At 53.8% G+C, this 19,711-nt stretch overlaps 7 protein-coding genes across 7 annotated transcripts; 3 read left to right on the forward strand and 4 right to left on the reverse strand.

Annotated features, from left to right (window-relative positions):
• Positions 1-506: 506 nt before the first annotated feature.
• On the reverse strand, positions 507-1,616 carry CKB1 (casein kinase 2 regulatory subunit; the record flags this gene model as incomplete). The annotated part of the gene is made up of 1 exon (XM_049365973.1): positions 507-1,616. The coding sequence occupies one exon, from the start codon at positions 1,614-1,616 to the stop codon at positions 507-509; it is 1,110 nt and encodes a 369-aa protein (XP_049222688.1).
• A 641-nt stretch (positions 1,617-2,257) lies between these two features.
• On the reverse strand, positions 2,258-4,576 carry J4E78_005353 (uncharacterized protein; the record flags this gene model as incomplete). Its single annotated transcript, XM_049365974.1, has 3 exons — positions 2,258-3,445; positions 3,492-4,390; positions 4,456-4,576. The coding sequence occupies 3 exons, from the start codon at positions 4,574-4,576 to the stop codon at positions 2,258-2,260; spliced, it is 2,208 nt and encodes a 735-aa protein (XP_049222689.1).
• Positions 4,577-4,856: 280 nt separating this feature from the next.
• On the reverse strand, positions 4,857-10,125 carry J4E78_005354 (uncharacterized protein; the record flags this gene model as incomplete). The annotated part of the gene is made up of 5 exons (XM_049365975.1): positions 4,857-6,821; positions 6,869-9,319; positions 9,366-9,454; positions 9,507-9,713; positions 9,981-10,125. The coding sequence occupies 5 exons, from the start codon at positions 10,123-10,125 to the stop codon at positions 4,857-4,859; spliced, it is 4,857 nt and encodes a 1,618-aa protein (XP_049222690.1).
• Positions 10,126-10,550: 425 nt separating this feature from the next.
• On the forward strand, positions 10,551-12,510 carry J4E78_005355 (uncharacterized protein; the record flags this gene model as incomplete). Its single annotated transcript, XM_049365976.1, has 7 exons — positions 10,551-10,623; positions 10,677-10,756; positions 10,807-10,932; positions 10,981-11,060; positions 11,114-11,167; positions 11,768-11,819; positions 11,869-12,510. 7 exons carry the CDS (start codon positions 10,551-10,553, stop codon positions 12,508-12,510), a joined length of 1,107 nt encoding a protein of 368 aa, XP_049222691.1.
• Positions 12,511-12,601: 91 nt separating this feature from the next.
• Positions 12,602-13,412, reverse strand: J4E78_005356 (uncharacterized protein; the record flags this gene model as incomplete). Its single annotated transcript, XM_049365977.1, has 3 exons — positions 12,602-13,164; positions 13,215-13,295; positions 13,346-13,412. 3 exons carry the CDS (start codon positions 13,410-13,412, stop codon positions 12,602-12,604), a joined length of 711 nt encoding a protein of 236 aa, XP_049222692.1.
• Positions 13,413-13,587: 175 nt separating this feature from the next.
• On the forward strand, positions 13,588-14,742 carry J4E78_005357 (uncharacterized protein; the record flags this gene model as incomplete). Its single annotated transcript, XM_049365978.1, has 1 exon — positions 13,588-14,742. The coding sequence occupies one exon, from the start codon at positions 13,588-13,590 to the stop codon at positions 14,740-14,742; it is 1,155 nt and encodes a 384-aa protein (XP_049222693.1).
• An 890-nt stretch (positions 14,743-15,632) lies between these two features.
• On the forward strand, positions 15,633-19,223 carry J4E78_005358 (uncharacterized protein; the record flags this gene model as incomplete). The annotated part of the gene is made up of 4 exons (XM_049365979.1): positions 15,633-15,664; positions 15,716-16,622; positions 16,672-16,787; positions 16,832-19,223. 4 exons carry the CDS (start codon positions 15,633-15,635, stop codon positions 19,221-19,223), a joined length of 3,447 nt encoding a protein of 1,148 aa, XP_049222694.1.
• Positions 19,224-19,711: the final 488 nt, after the last annotated feature.

The raw sequence follows: 19,711 nt of genomic DNA on the forward strand, positions 1-19,711 counted from the left end.
AACACCACTTCCACTCACCATAAAATCACTCACAGCACCAACTCCGCACATCAAAAACCACGAACAGGTAAACTCTTAAAGATTCTCATTTCGGCATTCAAGCTCATCGACTCACATACCAAGAATCTGCTATAAAACCCCCCACTCCACCATTCTCATACGTCTCTGAACAATACTTGAACAAGAAAAAGAACTAACCTCGACGCAAGAGTCCCAAACCCACGATGCTCCTTTCCTTTGTAGTGTGAAAAGCGTGAAACTAGTGACGATGAAGAAAGAGAGAAAGAAAGAGGGACGTTCTTTGCAACTAAGCCAAACTCAAGTTCACATGATGCCCCCTCTCCATTTTGACTCGCGCCCTTTTCTCATTTCGCGGGGGGCTGCAAAGGCCATAGTAATGTGTATGTGTTTCCCCGCCGTCTTGGGCATCAGCCCTCTTCGTACCATTCACCATGTCTTATCACGGCACGCAGGGGGTCACGGTTGACAAAGCGCGGCTCGGACATCTAGCCCGCCGCTGCGCCGACACCGTTTGTGTCCATCGGGCTGCCCCCTCCGGCGTTTGAGCCGTTTGTCGGCCGTCGTCGTGTGCGGATTGCCTTCTTTCTTCGGTCTACTGGCGCGCCTTTGCCGCCTTCTGCTACGTCGACCATGTTGAGGTCGTCGTCGTCGGGCCGGTCTGCGTCCTCGTCATGTTCTTCCCAGTATCTTCTCGTCTCGTCGAGCTCGGTGACGTCCGTGGGCCGCATCCGTAACCATTTCATCCGCGGCCCTGATCGTGCGCGCTCGCTGACGCGGAAGCCGTAGATGCGCGGTTCGTAGATGCTGCCTGTGCCGAGGCCGGGGGCGAGGTTGTGCGGTGCGACGCCGTTGATCGAGGTGACGTTGGAGGGTGTGGTATTCCGCGACTTGCCGTCGGTGCTTTGCGATTGTAATTGTTGTAGGGCATCGACTGTGTTTGACGCGTTGTTGCGCAGCCCACCACCAATGTCGAGGTCGGTAAAGGTCATGAAGAAGAGCGAGGGGAAGGTGGTGCCGAAGAAAGCTCCGTCGACGGTCTGGAAGCGCGAGTTGGGCGGGGTATATACGTCTAGGCAGGAAGGGCAGAACAGCTTGACTGTTTCGTGGCCAGGACTGTCGTTGAGGCCGACTGGCAGGACTTTGCACGAGTTGCAGTTTACGCGCGGGCAGGTGCCAAAGTGCTGCAGCTCGTACTTTTCAGCCATCTGCTGTATGCCTGGTCGCGAGGTGATGTAGCGCTGATGTATGAGGCCGTACAGCAGCTCAGCGGAGCTCTCTATCACACTAAGATCAGAGGCTATGCGGAGATGTCTTCGGTCGCCAGCCCGTCGGTAGCCCGGTGCTCGCTCATCGCCCAGTATCTCGTCTTCCTCATCCTCTTCTTCCTCCTCGTCTTCCTCGTCCTCGTCGTCCTCCGGCTCCACGTCCAGTATCATCTCCAGAGCTTCCTTGTACATGGGCACCTGCGATTGCAGGCCCGTCAGGTTGAAATCATCCTCGATGAAGTCTTCTGACACCTCGGCGAAGTACTCGTGACCCAATAGCCCGCAGAAGGACGCGATCCACGACTCGGTCACCTGCGAAGAGGACGACATGCTGTCTGGGGTGTAAGGGCGTCGGGGCCGCTGTCTAGACGCGGCTCAGGTTATGACGCGCAGCCGCAATGCGTGCGTGGATACGAAGGGCGAGGGGTTCGAAAATGCGAATGTGGGGGTAATGATTCGCGATCGAGACAGAAGCGAAGGGTGCCGGGGAGGAGAGCACGGTGGAGTGTTAGGGTATATTTCTTTTGTGAAGCTGCACTTGCAGCCTTGTTATCGCATGTGAGTTGGCGTTGGGGTAGCGGACAGGGAAGGGCTCGGCGAAAGACGTAGTCCAGGTGAGGCCGGTGGGGGAGGGGTCGAGCGAGCGCAGAGCCTGATGGGAGGGCGTTAGAGTTTCTGTGCGCCGAATTTGCCTCTCTATCAGTACGGCCGATCGTCAGGCGTCGCAGGTGTATGTTTGAAGCTGTGTTTTGGCAGGTGAAGATCGCAGGTTGCCCGAGCTTAGCGATTGGGTACCACGTGATCTAGCCAGGCCCTGCTCTGGTGCGAACTTGCAAGTGCTAGGTATAGGGCAGAGGAATCACGAATGTACTGACACCTACAGAATATTATTTCAAGTACGGACTGAGTATTACAAGAGCGACATAAGTGTCCATGATATATCAGAAGAATGGTAGCCCAATAGCTGGGCATCAAAACAAGTCCCTTAGTATCCTCGCCAGCTCGTCATTCTCATGTGAGAACCCATTCACGAACTCCCCATTTGAGTTGGGCAGCTCACTTCCTGCTCCCCCAAAGCCGTTGAGATTGAAGATACCCCCAGCAGCCTCAAACAACGTCGTCAAATCGCTGGCCATTCCATGCGGTGTGTCCAGATTAGGTCCATTACGGCCATTCGAAAACAAGGCAAGATCATCCATCGAGTGGCCTGCAAGGCCCGCCATTGCGACAGCGGCCGAAGAGTGCGCATCGTGAGTGTCGTCGTTGCGGATGACGAGTCCGAGACGCGGTCCAACTTCCTTGATCGTCTTGATCGTTCTCCACAGGCGCTTCGAGACGTATGAGTTTGACGAAAGACCACGGACAAGCTCAAGCGCCATGTAGAACTCGTCGCGAGACTGCTGGCTGAATTCGGCCGGCGCGTGAGCCACAGCCAGGAAGAGTACCGCCAGCGCCGAAATCAGGAAGTAGTTGAACATGGTCTGCTGGCTTCTGTAGATGTCTGAAGTTTGGTTGATATATGTCAGTATGCGGATGGTGTCTTTGGCGACCTTGACTACGACGTGCGCAAAGTCAAGGTTCTCCATGATGGTAGTTGCGGTATGTAGTACTGGGCGGTAAATGAGAATTCGCATCTGGTTGGCTCGCAGGTAGAGCACGACCTGCAGACGATGGATGACCCGTGCAGGAGGGTCAACCTGTCTACCGCTGTCTGGATGAACAAACTTCAGCGTTTCCGGTATGCTACGGTGCCAGTTCAGAACCTGGAAGTCAAGAAAAGAGATGTCATCCTTGTTGATCTTATCCTGGTGTCCTACGTCGGCGACAGACTTCCATACTTTCGAACCGATGACAGAGTATTGAATCATGGCGTTGAGATACGGCGTGGACTCGTGCGTCGATATGTCCGGCTTCGGAACGTTAGTGTCAATATCCGCGTCTTGCAGAGCAAAAGGCATGCCAGTGCCGAAGCTCCACCGACGGTCCAGCACATAGATAGTCCAGAAAGTCCGGATCGCCGCCGCTTGCTCTTCAGGATCAGGAAAGAGAGCCACATAAGTGTCTCGACGATGTAAACCCAACTCCAGACAGTGTCGTGCCGCCAGACCAATCACTCGCCAAGCCATGGCTTCGTCGTCTCGAGTGAAGTGATACATAGCCTAGGTCTGTAAGCAGAGTCCAGTTACACCCGAATGTACTACTTACTGTCAGCACCAACAAGTTGATTCCATGGAGGCTAACAGGCTCAGACAAGGCCTTGTCAACGATCTTATGCACGTTCTCGAAGAGCCTCTCGCCGAGAGGATCCTTCCCTCCACCTTCCAGAACCAGTGTTATAGCAAGAACGAGCTTCAGTACGCTGATCTGATCGTCCACCATTGCGTCCGACCCAGGAAGAGCGCCTTGCATCAAACCCGACCTGGCCGCTGCTTCCACAAAGGTAAACAGCATCTCGGCATAGCGCTGCAGTCTATCGACTTCCAAGATGGGGTACATGATACCCATCTCCTCGTGCCATACATGCACCAAGCGGATAGCCTCGTGCTTCGAGATGGACCATATGGGGTCTTTATCCGCGTGTAGGGCGCGTTTCGGCATCATAGCGTTGGGTATGGGAGGCGATGCCCTGGGTGTCGCGTCGCGGGTCAAGATGCCGTCGTCTTCGCCTTCCTCGCCAGCGTTTATGCCCATGGTCTTGAGGCTCGACCTCGCCACCCCTACATTGAATGCGTTCGACGTCGGGCCGTGGAAGCGGGGGTGCTTGCTGAAGGATTTCGATCGCGAGCGGGCGGAGGGAGGAGGCAGCATGGGCGTCTGCTGGTAGTCTGGATTGAATGGTGTGCCGATGGAGCCGTTGCTCTGTACGTCGACTTGGGCCCGGAGCGCGCTGAGGTTCTGGAAGAGATCGTCAACTTGCTGCTGGAGAGAGGTTATATGCGTCGACATCTGCTTGAACTCGTCGCTGTCTTTGAACGAGTTGCAGCAGTTGGGAGCATAGGCGCACTCCAGGTTGAGATTCCCGCAGCGCTGACATGGCGTCTCGCCATTGCATTTGATCTTCCTCCTTTTGCACTCATTACACGCGATGCTGATATACCTGTTGCCTGAGACGGGTAGACAGAGTCAGTGTCGGGACGCATGCCATCTGGTGCACGACGGGATTACTTACGCTTCGCGCGCTGGACGGGCGTGCCATTCTCGTGTTTCCGCTTTGCGCTACTGCCGGATTCGTTTGGCGGACTCATGGTATCGCTCGCATTATTCCTGTCTGCTGGCGATGCGGCGCTCATGGTTAATTCCGCCTGCGCGCGAGTGTTCCGCGACAAGAAGTTAATGTGTGGAGCTGTTAGATGTCTCCGATGTCTGTGCTTTTGCGGGGATGGAAGCCCTGGAGGATCCGCTTAGCCCGAGCCGCTGTACGAAGTACGAAGGCCCTCGTTCTTCCTAGGGTTTACTTCAAGCCATTACCTATCGAATATAAGAGTCTCAGTTTCATCGGACAACCAGGGCATCACATGCGCATGGTAGCTTTTGAACAAGGGAGAAATGCTCATTTGATAGTATACTGCCTCAATCATCGTCTAACCCAAACTCCTCTCCAACCAGATCAGTCAGCTTCGCCAAGTGTTCGAACACTTCAGCATCCTGCCTAGCTACCCTTGTCGCTTTGAGAAGTAACGGATACAGCCTATGCAAATGCCTCCTATGTTGTGACCTGACACCCGGAGCATCAGGTATAGCCTGCGGCTCGCTTTCCAACTGTTCCAGTTGCTCTAATACAAAGAGCAACTCGCGTCTCTGCGACTCTGGCGCCGGCATACGACCGCGAAGGGGCTGGTCTGCGATATACGTCTTGAGGGGAAGTGCGCATCTCAAGATGAGGTATGGGGCCGCTGCTTTGGCCAGCCAGATACGTTCGCGACTACTGTCGCTCACAGCGACGAGATTGAAGAGCTCGGAAAGACAGGCATAGCTCATGTCTGGTCGCCAGGTGTAGTTCAGCTCGGCAGTTTGCCCTAATCGTGTTTTGTAAAGCTCCTCGAGTGGAGAGGTGCCAATGTCGGGTAACTCTCCGGATAGAGGACTGTGTATCAGAGATGTGCTGAAGAGATTGCGCGCATAGCTTTGCCGTAGACTATGTGGGAGAGAAGTCGAGCCTAGTGGTAGGGTAATTAGGCTGCGAAATTTAGCGAAAGATTCGATGTCGAATTGTTCGTCCTTCTCTAGAGAGGCGGGGGCATTGGGCAACGACTGTGCACGCGTGATGCAGTGCGCAATATTAACAAGAGTGGTCCAGATCTCCTGGTTGGAGTTGACGTGTGACAATACCGACTCAAATATAGCTGTAGATGTTGTTGTAGCTTTTTGCCATAAGGTCGGTGCTCGACCCTCTCGTTGCCACACGTACTTCTCTTCAATCGGTTGTGCCAGACTGGTAAAAGCGAAAGACAGTGCATCAGTCGTGTACATCTCTTTCAGCTCAACATGTTTGACGAAGATGTCTTGCAGCAGCGTCATTGAGGCTTTTGAGAGTGCGACAAAGGTTGGCCCGCGCTTTTCCGGGAACTTAGCCAAGGAGGTGTACGGCAGCGTAATGAACCGGCCCAACATACGGATCAGATACGGTGGAATGTCGTTATCTTCTTCCGTTTTGACCATCCTTAAGCATTCCATCACTCGATTCTGGAGAGTGGTCATGGTGTCCAGATCCGAAGAGTAAGCGACTTCGTCCGAGTTGACAACGCAAGCTTCGAGGTTCGCGAGCATCAAAGGCAGATCCTTGTTAAGGAGCCGATCAGAGAGGCGGTAGATTGCTTTGAAAGCCTCTGCATACGCGACAAAAGCGTCTTGGTTGTCCTCTTCGTGTACCTCTTGCCAAGCGTCTGAAGACGAAAAGTAACTCCTCCATACCGCAGCAGTCTTGAGAAGGGGATCGGTACTCCATACCTGAGCAGTTTCGGTGTGGGAGAGAACACCAGTCATTGTGGCGAACACCGAAGCCCCCAGCGCATGCGAGTGGTATTCGAAGTAGCGGTTCAGGAGTTCCAGTAGCTCTGACCATGCGTCACCAAGCTGAGACGTATCCAACTTTTCCATGTAGGTAGTATTGAGAACGGTCAGGGTCTGAAGAACCACCTTTGTAGTCTCATCCCATTCCTTGTGGTCGTCTTTGCGTGAAGTTTGTATCCGAACATCATTCTGGATGTTCAAGTTGGCCTCCACCATACCGAACAGAATTGTACGAAGGCAAAGCAACCAAGCATCCGATGACAACTGATCAGAACAGTTCTCGAAGATTCTCTGTATAGTTTGGATCGCAGAGTGCCGCACCTCGATGCGTTCATCCGTTGTGATGAATGAGAGATTTAGCAGAACTTGAAGCCACAATGCCGCAGTCTTTCCTTCTCGTGAACGTGTGCTTACGACATCTTCGACGTCGTTCTTGCCACTAGTCTGAGTAACAACCTCCACCAATGAGGAGAGATCGGTCCGTGACTGTAAGTAGTCTGACACATTCCAAAAGAAGGTGATCGCCTATAACAAATTAGATGCTTATTACGCATTTGAAAAAGATCACTCACGGTAAGAGACATGTTCAAATCCTCCCTTTGGGAGCAGAACCTGCGCAGGAGCTCTAACAGCGTTGAGAGGCAAGCATCAGGAACAGCAGTCATAAAATCCGAGCAGACGAGATTGGCTGTCGCAAAAGCCGATCGAGCTAGAGATCTTGATATGACATCTGTAGTGGAACTTGTGGCTTGGCTGTTTCCAGAGGTCTCGGCGTCTTCCGGGTTTCCCTGCGCTGATGGCAGTTTTTGTGTGAATACGCTCATCAAGCTCTCAATGACAGAGGTCCAGCCAGCGACTAAGGACTCGCCGCATTGCTCAATCACGCTCTTGAGTGCTTCTAGAGCTATTTGATGTACCCGTACATCAGTGTCGCTGATCGTGTCTTTGTTGACCCCATCATAATTATGGAGGTCGATAATCTGCTTTTGCAGTGCAGCAAGTATGCGAGCCTGTATTTCTTCGCGTTGGTCGTCGGACATGGAGAGCTCAGCGATCTCCCTAACTGTCCTTGCTAAGATGTCGGCTGCCAGCAGCCTTGTAGGCGTCGCTTTTCTACTGTCAGTGGAGTAGCGTATAACCTCTCGAATCAGGATGTCCCATCCACTTTCAGCGGGATCATATTGCGACAATCTGCTTTCGTTCAATGACGCCAGCTCTCCAATTTTGTTCAACGCAAATGCCGAGTCGCGAGAGTTAGCATCTGTATTGAGACCGATTCCCGATGCGCTACCGAGACGCCGATGTGAAACCTGAGGACGGCTGGAGGTAATCGGTGTTCTTTGTCCGCTCTCTGATGATGATACCCCGTTCAGCAGTGAGCAAAGCGCTTGTAGTACCTCGGAAAAGGACTCATTAGGATAGTCAACTGTACTTTCAAAGAGCCTGCGCGCAGCACTCTGGACGGCTGAGGTCTCTGCCTCTAATTTCTCTGTATTGGTATCCATGTCCGCACGGCTTCCAGATCCAGATGCGCGACTGCTGTTCTGGCTCGACAACGCCATCACTAGATCGGCTACTTGTAGCGTCTCAAAGACGATAGACCATGCTGACTGTAGCGTTGGTCCTAGTGCAATTGCAAGGTTGAGTAGAGCCCGCAGGCACAGTAAGTTGCGAGGGCCCAGCGTGGGGGCTGTAACATCGTGTGAAGGGCGCCTGTTCTTGTCGGTGGACATTGAGGAAGCTTGGCTCACAAAGCTGTCCACACTGAGCATCCCTCTCGCATTAGAGAAGATCCCAGACTTCTCATTAGTAGGAGACGAAGCGTTGGCTAGCAGCAAGTTCGATGGGACAGCTGCTTTACCCATAGTAGTGAGGAATGCATCTCGTGGCGTTGAGAGTCTGAGCAGTCCGGCAACCTGAGTAAACTTTTGTATGGCTCGGATCAGAGCCCTGTAATAGTCCGTATCAAGCGTAGCATTAAGGAATGTTGAGCAGGTTGCAAGTACTGCAGGCCAGCATTCCGTGACCAAGTTGGTCGAGGTCTGCACGTATGAGTAAGCCGGGTGATCGGTCAGATCCAGAGGATTGACTGATATAGTCTTTTTGCGGAAAGAATGAGTCCTCGAAAGCTTTCGAGTGTTTCCATCTGGCGATGCGACATCCGTGTCGTCTTCATTCATTTCCTCGGCTTTGGTTTTCTTCCGGCTTCTGCTCTCATGATGTACAGTAAGAGGAAGAACGAATTTTGCGAGACTTTCAGAAATGTTGGTGATACATGTCAACACCAGACTGTAGATGTATGTTTCGGGTAATGCAGGTGGGTCGGTCTTGTCGAGGTGTTCGATGCACGGAGTTTTGAGAGAACTCCATTGCATACTGATGCCAGAAGGACGAACATGGTTGCTGGTATCGCTCACAGAACCACCTATTACGCCAGCTAATGCGCCCGCTTCAGCGACAGCTTGATCCGATACCTCTTCTTCAAAACCAGCGGCAGCTGTTGACTGCTGACCTAAGCCAATCGCCGATGGCTTTTCAGTCGCAAGGCGCACGAAAGCCGCTAGGTTGTCTCCAAATATGTTCTTCTTTCCGCTTTCTGCATCAAATAGGGCATATATTGCTAGGAGAAGTCTGGAATCGGCGTAGATGCTGCGGAACACCTCGAGACAAAGAACTCTCTTCCATGCCTGAGAGGCCTCAGGATCGAGCATATGGTTCAAAAGACCGAGCGCAATCTCGCATTCGGAAGGAAGCGTGTCAAGATGATACCGAATGATCAGATGTAGTATCCGAATGATGCGCACAGTCACCGCAAAGGACAAACGATCGGATAGAGAGCGGATGATCAGCGGCATTAACTGGGTTCGCATAATGTAAATCTGTTCCGGATGCGTCGTCATGATTTTGTTGTGGTTCGACAAGATTGCTTCGATCAGCTCCAGCGTCGAGGCTGGCGGCAGGGAAGCAAATCGCATGAAGACTGGCTTCTCTCCAACGATGAGTGCGATGAGATCGGTAAACATCTAGACTTCGTCAGTAAAGCTATTGGCATTTAAGGAAATGACGGACCTTGTAGGCATCGTTCGCGGCTGGTCTGACTGAGACTTGGCCATCATCACCTTTCACCTCGGTCACTGTGGGGATCTCTAAGGCTTTCTCTTTGCATTCTGTCAGCCTGCAACACGTTTGTTCCTTGATTCAGCATCATACCATCTTCGGACGCAACTCTGTCGAATACGACAATCACCAACTGTTGCAACGTGGCTGCAGCCGTGTTGCTGACAGCAAAGTTCTTCGCATTTTGGAGACTTGAACATATTTGCAGAACAGCGGATAATGACTCGCTGCGTATTTCCGCGGGGTAGTTCTGAAGCAATGAAGGTAGCGCCTGCAGTATCTTCAGCTGGATATCATGGCCTAGCAGCGTTAGCTAGGTTTGAAGCATCCTGCTCGGTCTTTTTACTTGATGGTACAGATTGCTTGAACGCTTCAAGCACTTCTGTTAGCCGTTCCCGTGGCAATGCTCGCGAAACGCTCAGTCTTTGGAGACATGAAATTCCAGTAGATGCAAATTTGGCATTTTGGGTTCCGCAAGCAATCAAGAAGGGCGAGATGAAATGTGGTCGTCGCGAGAGATCTTGATTCCGTCAACACGTGCAGATCAAGTGACAGTAGGCATCTCACCAGCCGAGAGTTGAGCCTCTGAAGTATTGGAAAGCGACTTCAAGTCCTTCAAGGCCGTCTCTGCAGCATTGCGTAGCTCGGTATTCTTGCGTTTTGCATCCTGTATGAGGTTGCCTAGTTCAGCCGCCAAGATTTGAGCTGTCATTCTTTTGGTATGAGCCGAAGCATCTGGACGGTCCTTGCAGGCAAAGGAGTGACTTGAGAGTTGGGTATTGGGTTGTTGTTCTGTCGAATCGCTAAAGGCAACGTTGTCGCGTCTCGGGCGACGGGCCAAGCGATTCACGCGTGCCAGGTGAGACCCTGGTCCACGGGTGCCTCGTCATAGCCATCGACGCTAGCGGGCCCGACAGACATGTTTAGACAAACATCCATCCTGCTGCCACCCAGAACTTTACAATTGCGCTTGAGTCGAGTATACTGCCAGCAAGTTCCACTCTAGCTACACTAGCTACAAAGCTCACTCAAAACTGTCCACAACCGTCAACAGCTACCACTATCGCATAGCGGGGTCCATCCCACTTCCTCACGCGCCACACTTCTGTTCAGCCTTCACACAGAACTACCGCTACTATGGGCGCTAAGGTTCCGCGCAACTTCCGCCTGCTGGAAGAGCTCGAGAAGGGCGAGAAGGGTCTCGGTGCCGGTATGGTAGATCTGTGGTATAGCCGTGGGTAACAGGGTGCTGAGAGTTTACAGAGGCCTGTTCATACGGTCTTGACAATGGCGACGACCTGCTGATGTCCGACTGGAACGGTACTATCCTCGGCCCACCACACGTATGTGCTCCTTTCTCCATGTCGTATGCTACATACTGATCCCGTCGCAGAGCGTCCACGAGAATCGCATTTACAGCGTATCGATCCACTGCGGCCCTGACTACCCCGACACTCCTCCGGAGATCAAGTTCACAACCAAGATCAACCTACCCTGCGTCAACCCTCAGAACGGAAAGGTGCGATAGTCGGAGGCGTAGATGCTGGGCGCATACTGACGATATCAGGTCGATGGGTCGAAGCTGCCATGTCTGGCTCAATGGAAGCGCGATTTCACCATGGAAACGATACTGATAGAGCTCCGAAGGTTAGCACACCCATCAGCTGAAATTGATTTGTATATTACTAATTGCGCATCAGGTATATGGCGCTGCCTCAGAACAAGAAGCTTCCACAGCCACCTGAAGGCGCGATGTTCTAGAAGAACGCGCACAGCCTGCTCCAGAAAAGAACTAAGGATCAGGCATGATATGGGCATAAGACATGATGCACGAAGGAAATGAATGCGCATGGAACGGAGTTATGGTCTGCTAGCGTAGCCATACAGCCTGACAAGAGATCAGGATTATCAACAACTTATATTACTTCATTTTGCTCCTGTCTCGTTATTTGCGGAGTCTCTGAGTAAGCACTTACAGCAGAATATTGAAGTCAGTTACTAGCCTGGCGAATATCGAGTACCTGTATACGCGCGATGTTGTACTTTGGAGAGAGGTGGTGCGCACGTGATATCTAACATCCCAGCCCAAATCCTTCGCGTTGCGGCGCAGGCCTCGGACCTCCACCACCGAGCCATCTCATGCATGCCCCGATTCCTCCAGCCTAAACGGTCGACACAACACCGCGTAGCAGGTTAGACAGCGAGCCTTTTGGTAGCTACCAATAAACTCTAACATCGTTTCTAGCAATCGCTCTTTATCGAGCCTTGCTGTCGCGATGTTCCTCCGCTCCGCTCCCAGATGACGACCGAGTCTCTTTGTTCAACGCCATTCGCAACAAATTCCGGCGGAACAGGAAGATACAGAGCCCTTATCAATTGGGTCTGAGCTTCAAAGCTGGTTATGAGGTATGTCTATGTTACTGCAGCTCTGAATTCATCAATTGACAATGTATAGACACTCGACCATCTCGATGCCTCCGCTACTGGCAATACAGCCAGCGCAAGCACTCTGACGCAATTGATCTCTCAATTGCCCCGCGGTCTAACGCGCGCCCCTCCGATAAGACGGTACGAAAAGACGACGCTACCAGACCCTCCCAAAGAACGGCTTGCGTGCCTTCCACCCGAGAGAGCCGTCCTCAACGTGCGACCCTACGCAAAAACCACTGGAGCCCGCCGCGTCCCTATCCTCGCCTCCGCAAACGGCGTACCCTTCCTGCGCCTCACGAAGCCGCAACCTCCAGCACTGAGTCGCGTCATCCAACAGCGACTACGGCGCAAGAACGAGCTCTTCGATACGAGGGTCCTCCTGGAAAACTGGTGGCTGCCCATATGTCAGCAGGAGGACGTGTGGGACGTACTCATAACCGCGCAATCGAGGGAGCGCGAAGATACTGTGAAATGGCAAACTGCGATCCGTGATTCTTTGAGGGAGAACCAGGAAGCACACCAGGCGGACATCAGGAAGGATATAGTGATGACGAAGAAGATGCAGAGGATCGTAGATATGGAGACTAAGCTTGCGCTCAAGGAAGGACAAACGATTGTGAGGGGAAGGAAGAGGCGTCCTTTACGCATCGTCAAGCCGGAATCATGAGCACAATATACGATGTAATGGTTTGCTGTATCTGCGCTTTGCAAGATGGGTATATTCCGACCTGATATGACATGCCAATGCACTGTAGTCACTATGAAGCCGCCTCAATCTTCAACTTCCCTACATCCACTCCGTCTACACCATCGTCATCGTCGTCATCATCATCCACCTTGCCGACCAAGCCCCGCTGCCACAGCTCCTTACCCGTCAACTTCTTCTCTTCCTTGACAATCCTCTTCTTCTTGTCCTCCAGCTCCTTCTCCTCTTCCTTCCGCCTCTTCTCATCCTCCATCTCCTTCCTAAACCTGTCTCGCCATGCGAGGAACGTCTCTCGTGTGACCGCCTCACCCTGGAACTTCTTGTTCTCTTCCTCCTCGGCTTTGGCCTTGGCGATATCGACGAGGGCTTGCTTCGCGTTTTGGCGCTCCGTTATGAGCAGCTCGGCGCTGTCTTTGAGGACGGTTACGAGGGTGAAGACCATAGCCATGCCGAGGTTCTCTTCTATCGTCTCCGTGAGCGAGTCTAGCAGGCGTTGCTTGTCTTCCTGTATGTCGAGGTATTGGTGTCGTGGCGCGTTGGGCGGTTGTGTGACGTCGAGTCGGGGGGCTTCGTCGGGGTAGTTGGGCGGGTAGGAGACATTGAGGATGATGACAGCTGGTGGACATGAGTTTAAGTCTGTCTGTAGAGATAATGCAAGCGCATACGTTGCTCTTCTTCTGTTTCAACGTCTTCGTGGCGGCCATCGTCGAGCGTTATTGCGATTCGGAACTCTGTCTCGGAAACATCTGCGGAGTGTCAGTATATAGTAAGAAGATGTTGCGCAGGAAAGCGCCACCTGTGATCTCGTCGGGAAAGATAGACTCGAGCACCTCGCGCTCTTCTTTCTGGTCTTCGATACCCATTGCGTAAAGTAGTATGGAAATTAGTAGGGTGATGGCATCTGCAAGTGACGCTGAGGCTGCTCTGGCGGGGCGCGCCTTCCCCACGTTAGCTCCGTCCGACCGCCGATCTCTAGAAATTTTTGGGAATCTTGGACCGCTACATCATACATCCACAACACCACACACATTACACATCATGGCGAAAACAAAACCTACCGATCGCAAGGCGAAGAAGAGCGCAAAGAGCGGCGCAGTAAAAGAATCGAAGAAACCGAAGGCGTCACCAGAAGAACTTTTGATTCAAGCCGCTACCTTCTTACAAACGTCACAACCCGAAGAAGCGCTGGTCGCCGCACGAAGAGCCCTCAACCTACTCCAGCCCGGCACATCAAAACCCTCCGCTGCAGCACTACCTGCACTGAACCTTCTCGGCGAGATCAACGTCGAACTGGGCGACCCAGACTCTGCGCGCGAAGCCTTCCAAGCAGCAATCGTAATCGACCCAGAAGGCGCGAACGATGGCGCTGAGAAGTTCTTATGGCTAGCACAATTAAACGAGGAGGGAGGCGCCGAGAGTGTGCGGTGGTTCGAGAAGGGCATTGAAGTGCTGAAGAGGGAGACCAGTGAGCTGGAAGGCAAGCGGGTGAAGAAGGACGAAGTAGAGGAGCTGCTGGAGGAGAAGAGGCAGAAGATAGCGAACTCGCTCTGTGGTATTGCTGAAGTCTACATGACGGATCTGTCCTGGGAAGAAGACGCCGAGGCGCGATGCAACGCTGCCGTCACCGAAGCACTACTTTTCGCACCCGAAAACCCAGAACCACTACAAACGCTCGCATCGATACGCATCTCGCAGCTCAAGCCCGACGAAGCAAAATCCGCACTGACACGGAGTATGGATCTTTGGAAAGATCTCGACCCAGACAATCCCAAGGTCCCAGACTACTCAACTCGTATCAGTCTTTCTCGCCTGCTCATGGAAGCTGAGATGGAAGACGAGGCTATCGAAGTGTTGGAGCGGTTAGTGGGCGAGAACGACGGCAGTGTCGATGCTTGGTATCTGGGCGGTTGGTGCCTGCACTTGCTTGCGGGAAAGCAAAAGACCGAAGGAGAGGAAAAGGTTGCAACATCACTACTGCGTGCCAGTCGCGATTGGCTGGAGAACTGCCTCAAGCTCTACAACATGCTGGAGTGGGAGGACGAGCGGCTGAAGGAGCACGCTGATGAGATATTGAAGGAGCTCAACGACGTACTCGGTCCCTCTACCGGCGAGGAAGATGAGGACTGGGAAGACGCCGACGAGGAGATGGACGATGACGACGATGATGATAATGAGAAGATGGACGGCACGTGAATGTGAAAGTATAACTTTACAGGCCGGCTTGGCCGTGTTGAGGCCGCCGATGGTCAGCGATACGCGGCTCCGCTGTGAATGGGACCGAAATTGGGGATATTGGGCAGCATGGGCAGCGGTGTTGGGATGTTACGATCGACGTAGTACAGGCTGAGCGTGCTGGGACATATCGGCGCACTATAGTACAGCTGGATGTAGTGTAGATTTATTTGATACCCAGGGTGCGTGGATGGATAGCAGACGCGCGACCTGAGGCAGGCAGTTGGCAGCACCAGCGTGGGACGGGGCCCCTGCATGTGGGATGCCGCCGCGAACCTATGTAGGATGGGCACTAGGATGCTGTCAGCGGTGCCGTGACAGCTCCTGAATAGACGAAGCCACACGCCAATCATTCCCCGCTTTGCGAGCTACTGAGGTCGCGTCCCGCTTCGAGGTGCGAACGCGAAGCAGCGGCGCATCGGCGACGTGAACAGGACGTGTGTGTAGGACGAGTCGTCGCATGCGGAGCGAGTGCGCCAGTCGGTTGCAGGGCAGGCAGCCCATTGGCGCGCTGCGCTGAGGGTGTAACACCAAGGTGCGGTGGATGGGATGAGACATGGCCTGCGCTTGGCAGCTCTGTCGACGTCGCCGGCGCCGCCAACGCCACGAATAATCAATCATGCTCGTCGAGACCAAGACCGCCCTGGGGAGTTGCCGCAAAGTCAAAGTGACGCTGCGCCATCGCCCTCGCCCGCCGACGTGGTGCCTTTAGATCCCAACCCACAAAAGTCAACGCGCCCTCGCCGGCCGTCCCTCGCGCCTGCTCCGACAGATGCTCAGCAAGCCCCACACCCGTACACATCGCATTCGACGGAGAGTGCGTCGCAAACCCTCGGCCGCCCGGGCATGCCATGATCTGGTATCTTCTCTATCCGCTGCGTGGGTGAGTCGCTGCTGCCCCATACCACGCGTCCGCCTCTAAACGCTGCTCTAGTACCACTGAACCACCACGGCTCGACACCTCGCACCCCATCCGCCGCGCGTTCCAGGCCCACGGCACGGCCACGGCCCGGCATTGGCTGCTCTCCATTGTCCTGACCATCACCGTCTCCGTCCTGCTCTGCTACCAGGCCGTCTTCCAGGCCGACAGCTCCGCCGCCGCTGCCCTCCGCAATCTCCCCAAGCATGTCTGGACATCGACCACCGAGGTCGAGGGCGAGCGCCCCGCCGATGTCGTCGTGCGCCAGGTCTGGGTCCACGGCGACTACATGAATGCAATTGCCCTGCCGGTGCTGCGCGAAGCGATGCATGTCCAGGAAGTGCTCATCAACGGCGGTTTTGATACGCGGGAGAGCGCTGCGTACGATGACCAGCACAGGCTCCAGCGCGATGCCCCGGGCTGCCTTGTCGCACCCGCCGGAGAGAAGTGGGGCTGGCACTCCCCGTTGATGTACTGGGACTGCTCGCTGAGCGCGCTGGAGAAAGACGACAACCTCCTCGATACCATCAACGCCCATAATCGCATCCGCTCGGCACTCAATGTCACCCTGCGCCCGAGCACCGTCTTTGCCGGCAAGTCCTTCTCGGCCACCAAACTTCGCGCCGCGGATGCGTTGGTTATTACGCTGTTCGACCAGACCAACTCGAGCTTGGGAGATACTTGGGACTCACGGTCGCGCCTTCTGGCTGATAAGCTGGACCCAGACTGGACCATCTTCCCGCCCGACGGCCAGGTCGGGCGGAGTCGACTCTACGAGTTTCGGTTCAAGCCGATGACTCTGAACGATGACCTGTTCTTAGCAGCGTCCTACCTGGTGACCGCAGTTTATGTTATATGGAGGATGATGCAGCTGCGAGCAGTCAAGAGTTGGTTTGGGCTGCTTGTAACCATATGTGCCAAGGTAGGCTCACCACCACATGCTACTACTCCCACTGCTAACCACCGGGCAGATGTCCATCTGCGTCATCGCCAGTTTCACACTTTGTACCTATCTTGGAATTGATTTAGCGCGAATACCCCGCCCATGGTTTCCTGGAGTTGTCTTTTGTTTTGGATTGGGAAATATGTGCGTACACTGTTGCTTCGCCCCAACCTGGCTGACACAACTAGATTTCGTTTGATTAATGTCGTCCTCGAGACACCCCCGGAGATGCCCCCTCACCAGCGGATCGGAAATGCGCTCGGTGAAGTCGGACATCTATCTCTTGCCATTGCCTTCCAAAATCTGGCCCTTTTGTACTTTTGTTCCCGGCTCGTTTCACCCTGGGTAGCCGACTTTTGCGTCTTCGCTGCCGTCACCCTCGTCTTCGACCTTGTTTTCCACTTGACCTTCTTTGTCGCTGTCCTCAGCGTCGACGTGCAAAGAATGGAACTTTCAGACTCACTGGACCGCGCCGATCTCCATCAAAACAACAACAAGAAAGGAACAGAGCGGCAGTCTTGGCTTGGAGCGTTGTTGGAAGGTACCCTGCCACTCAGCACGCGGTTTGCTGGCACAGTCGCGATCTGTTCCATTATTCTCGCTATTAACTGGCACTTTTTCGACAACGACGGCAAGCAATTGTCCATCGATACGCTTCGCCGAAATCTCACAATGAGGAGACGGAGACGCACCCCTGACAGCACATGGAGCCCACCACCGATCAATCAGGCTAGGACACCCGCTGATTGGCTTAGGATTCAAGATCACAATACTGCCCGGGAACTATTTGGATTCATCAAGCCGGGTGCTTCAAGCTTCATAGCCCGTATTTACGACCCCATCCTCGTGGTTGCGAAAGGGGCATACGGGCGCGACCGACCTCAGCCGCCGCTGTCTTTCACCGATGGAGTCCGCCGCTTTGCGCAAGCACATGCGTTTCCGGTAGCCTTGCTCGTCGTTACGTTTATCGCGACTGTAACATTATTTATGAACTATCTTCTCTGGACTGGACTTCCGAAGACTTCTGAAGACACAGAAGATGACGAAGTCACATTGTCTATCAAGACATTGCCGACGCCGCAGAACCTTGACGTTGTACAATTGGCTTCTTGCTCGAGAGGCCATCTTGCAAGCATATCTCTTGACCGGAGCACTGCACTGTGGCTACATGGCCGCGGAGGGTATCTGCACACAACGCTGCAGACAGCAACGATGAAGCCAAAGCTCTGGCCCATATATGCTACGGCTATGGACGATGGCGGCAACATCCTTGCAATCTGTGCAGATACTGGCCAGATCGGCTTATGGGACATCCCAGCATCACGATTCCTTTTGTTTCCGAAGATCGATATTCGTGGACAGGCGCCCGTTCTCTTTACATTTGCCTACCTTAAGACACGTTTAGATGTCGAAAAGCTCTACCTCATCATCATCACACCAGACGGACACCTGACCAGGCTCGAAGCACGCACAGGCATCCACTACACCAGGCGCATATCAAGCAGTCCCATTGTCTGCACCACAACCTACACCTCACTCAAGGGCGACACCAGCGTTGTGTTCGTAACGAAGCCTGGCGAAGTCCACATCCTGCCGCTTATGGAGGAGGGCAATACGATGTCCGAGGTAGTCGCCGGTCTCGACCCCGGGCCACCTCCAGGCAGCAACCCTGCGAAGATCCGATGTATAGAGGCTGTTCCTAGTCTGGGTCTCATCTTTGCACTCCGCGACGAGGAGGCTGAGATATTTGACTTCACGAGCCGAGCGCTCGTACACTCTTTCCAGATCGGCCACGTCAAGCCGCACTCCTTCAGAGTCTTGTATCCCATGCGACGGACATGTCAATGTGGAGCTCCAACAGTGAATTCGCTTGCTGTCGCATACACAGAGCAAGAAACAGACCACATGATCATGCAAAGTTTCTCCCTTGACGACAACACGTCGTCACAAATATGTCTCGGAAAACCGCTCGATAGGGAGAAGCACGGATGCCGTGGGCTCGACCATGCAAAGGAGGCCGTACATTACGTCGAGCCTGTCGGAGTGTGGGAGGCTACGGATGCGCTCAGTGTCGTGGGGATCAGAAGGTGTATACAGTCACCTACGCCATCGTCCACGACTTCAGGCACTGATGAATCTAGCCAAGGCGTGGATCCAGTGGCGCTCACGTCGGCTCTCAAGCAGCGAGCTCAAAACCAAGGCAGTCCGAAGGCTACCAATTCCTTAGGGGGAGTATTTGCCAAGGGCAGTCGAAAAGGCTTCGTTGGCGACACGGACACATGGGAGGCCTGGACACTCTCAAGCACAGGCGAGTTTCGCTCACGACCACTCGTTCCGGATAACCTGGATGGAACCACAGAGGTCCCTTATGAAGACGAGCTTTTCGTGACAGCTCCTGGCCCAATGACTAGATTAGGGAAACGCAGTGTAGTCGTCGGCTTTGGCAACACTGTGAAGGTTATCACTTTGGGCAAAGAGTCGTTCGATGGCTTGACAAACCTCCAGAGTAACGCCATGGATATTGGCCTTGGATCTTACAAGTGGAGGGCCCGCAGAGGCACTGGCAGGAAAGTACAGTGAGGATTTGCATATGTTCGGCGCAACGGTACAGGTGGGCTCGGGCTCTGGGTGGTGGGTGTGATCTACGTGCAACTTCAGCTCTGGTGTTAGACTACGGATATACCCTATGCGCAGTAAGCGCGGCGTTTTCAGTGAGGCTCTTTCGGCCTTGGCCTCAGTGGGGAGATTAGCAATGTACCATATGATTGTTCACAGCGACTGGAAGCTTCACTTGAGCGTCATGGAGCCAACGTGTACATCAACCTGTGGCAATGCTCCATCAAGCAGGTGGTTTGCCGACACCCAATCGGCGGCATGAAGCGCACCTATAGTTTGGATAGCGAGAGTCGAAGCCCCGCAGCAGACGTCGATGTGCATAGACAGCCACACGTCGCACATACCGAGCCGGCTATCCGCCTAGGCAGACGGCAGTGGTGAGCAGGCTGCATCACCGTGTGTAACAACGAGGGACAGGATCAAGCTTGGGTTGGACCGCGCGTTGGGTGCAT

This window comes from Alternaria triticimaculans (genome assembly GCF_023758025.1).
Source record: "Alternaria triticimaculans strain BMP 0046 chromosome Unknown scaffold_6, whole genome shotgun sequence".
Lineage (NCBI taxonomy): Eukaryota > Fungi > Ascomycota > Dothideomycetes > Pleosporales > Pleosporaceae > Alternaria > Alternaria triticimaculans.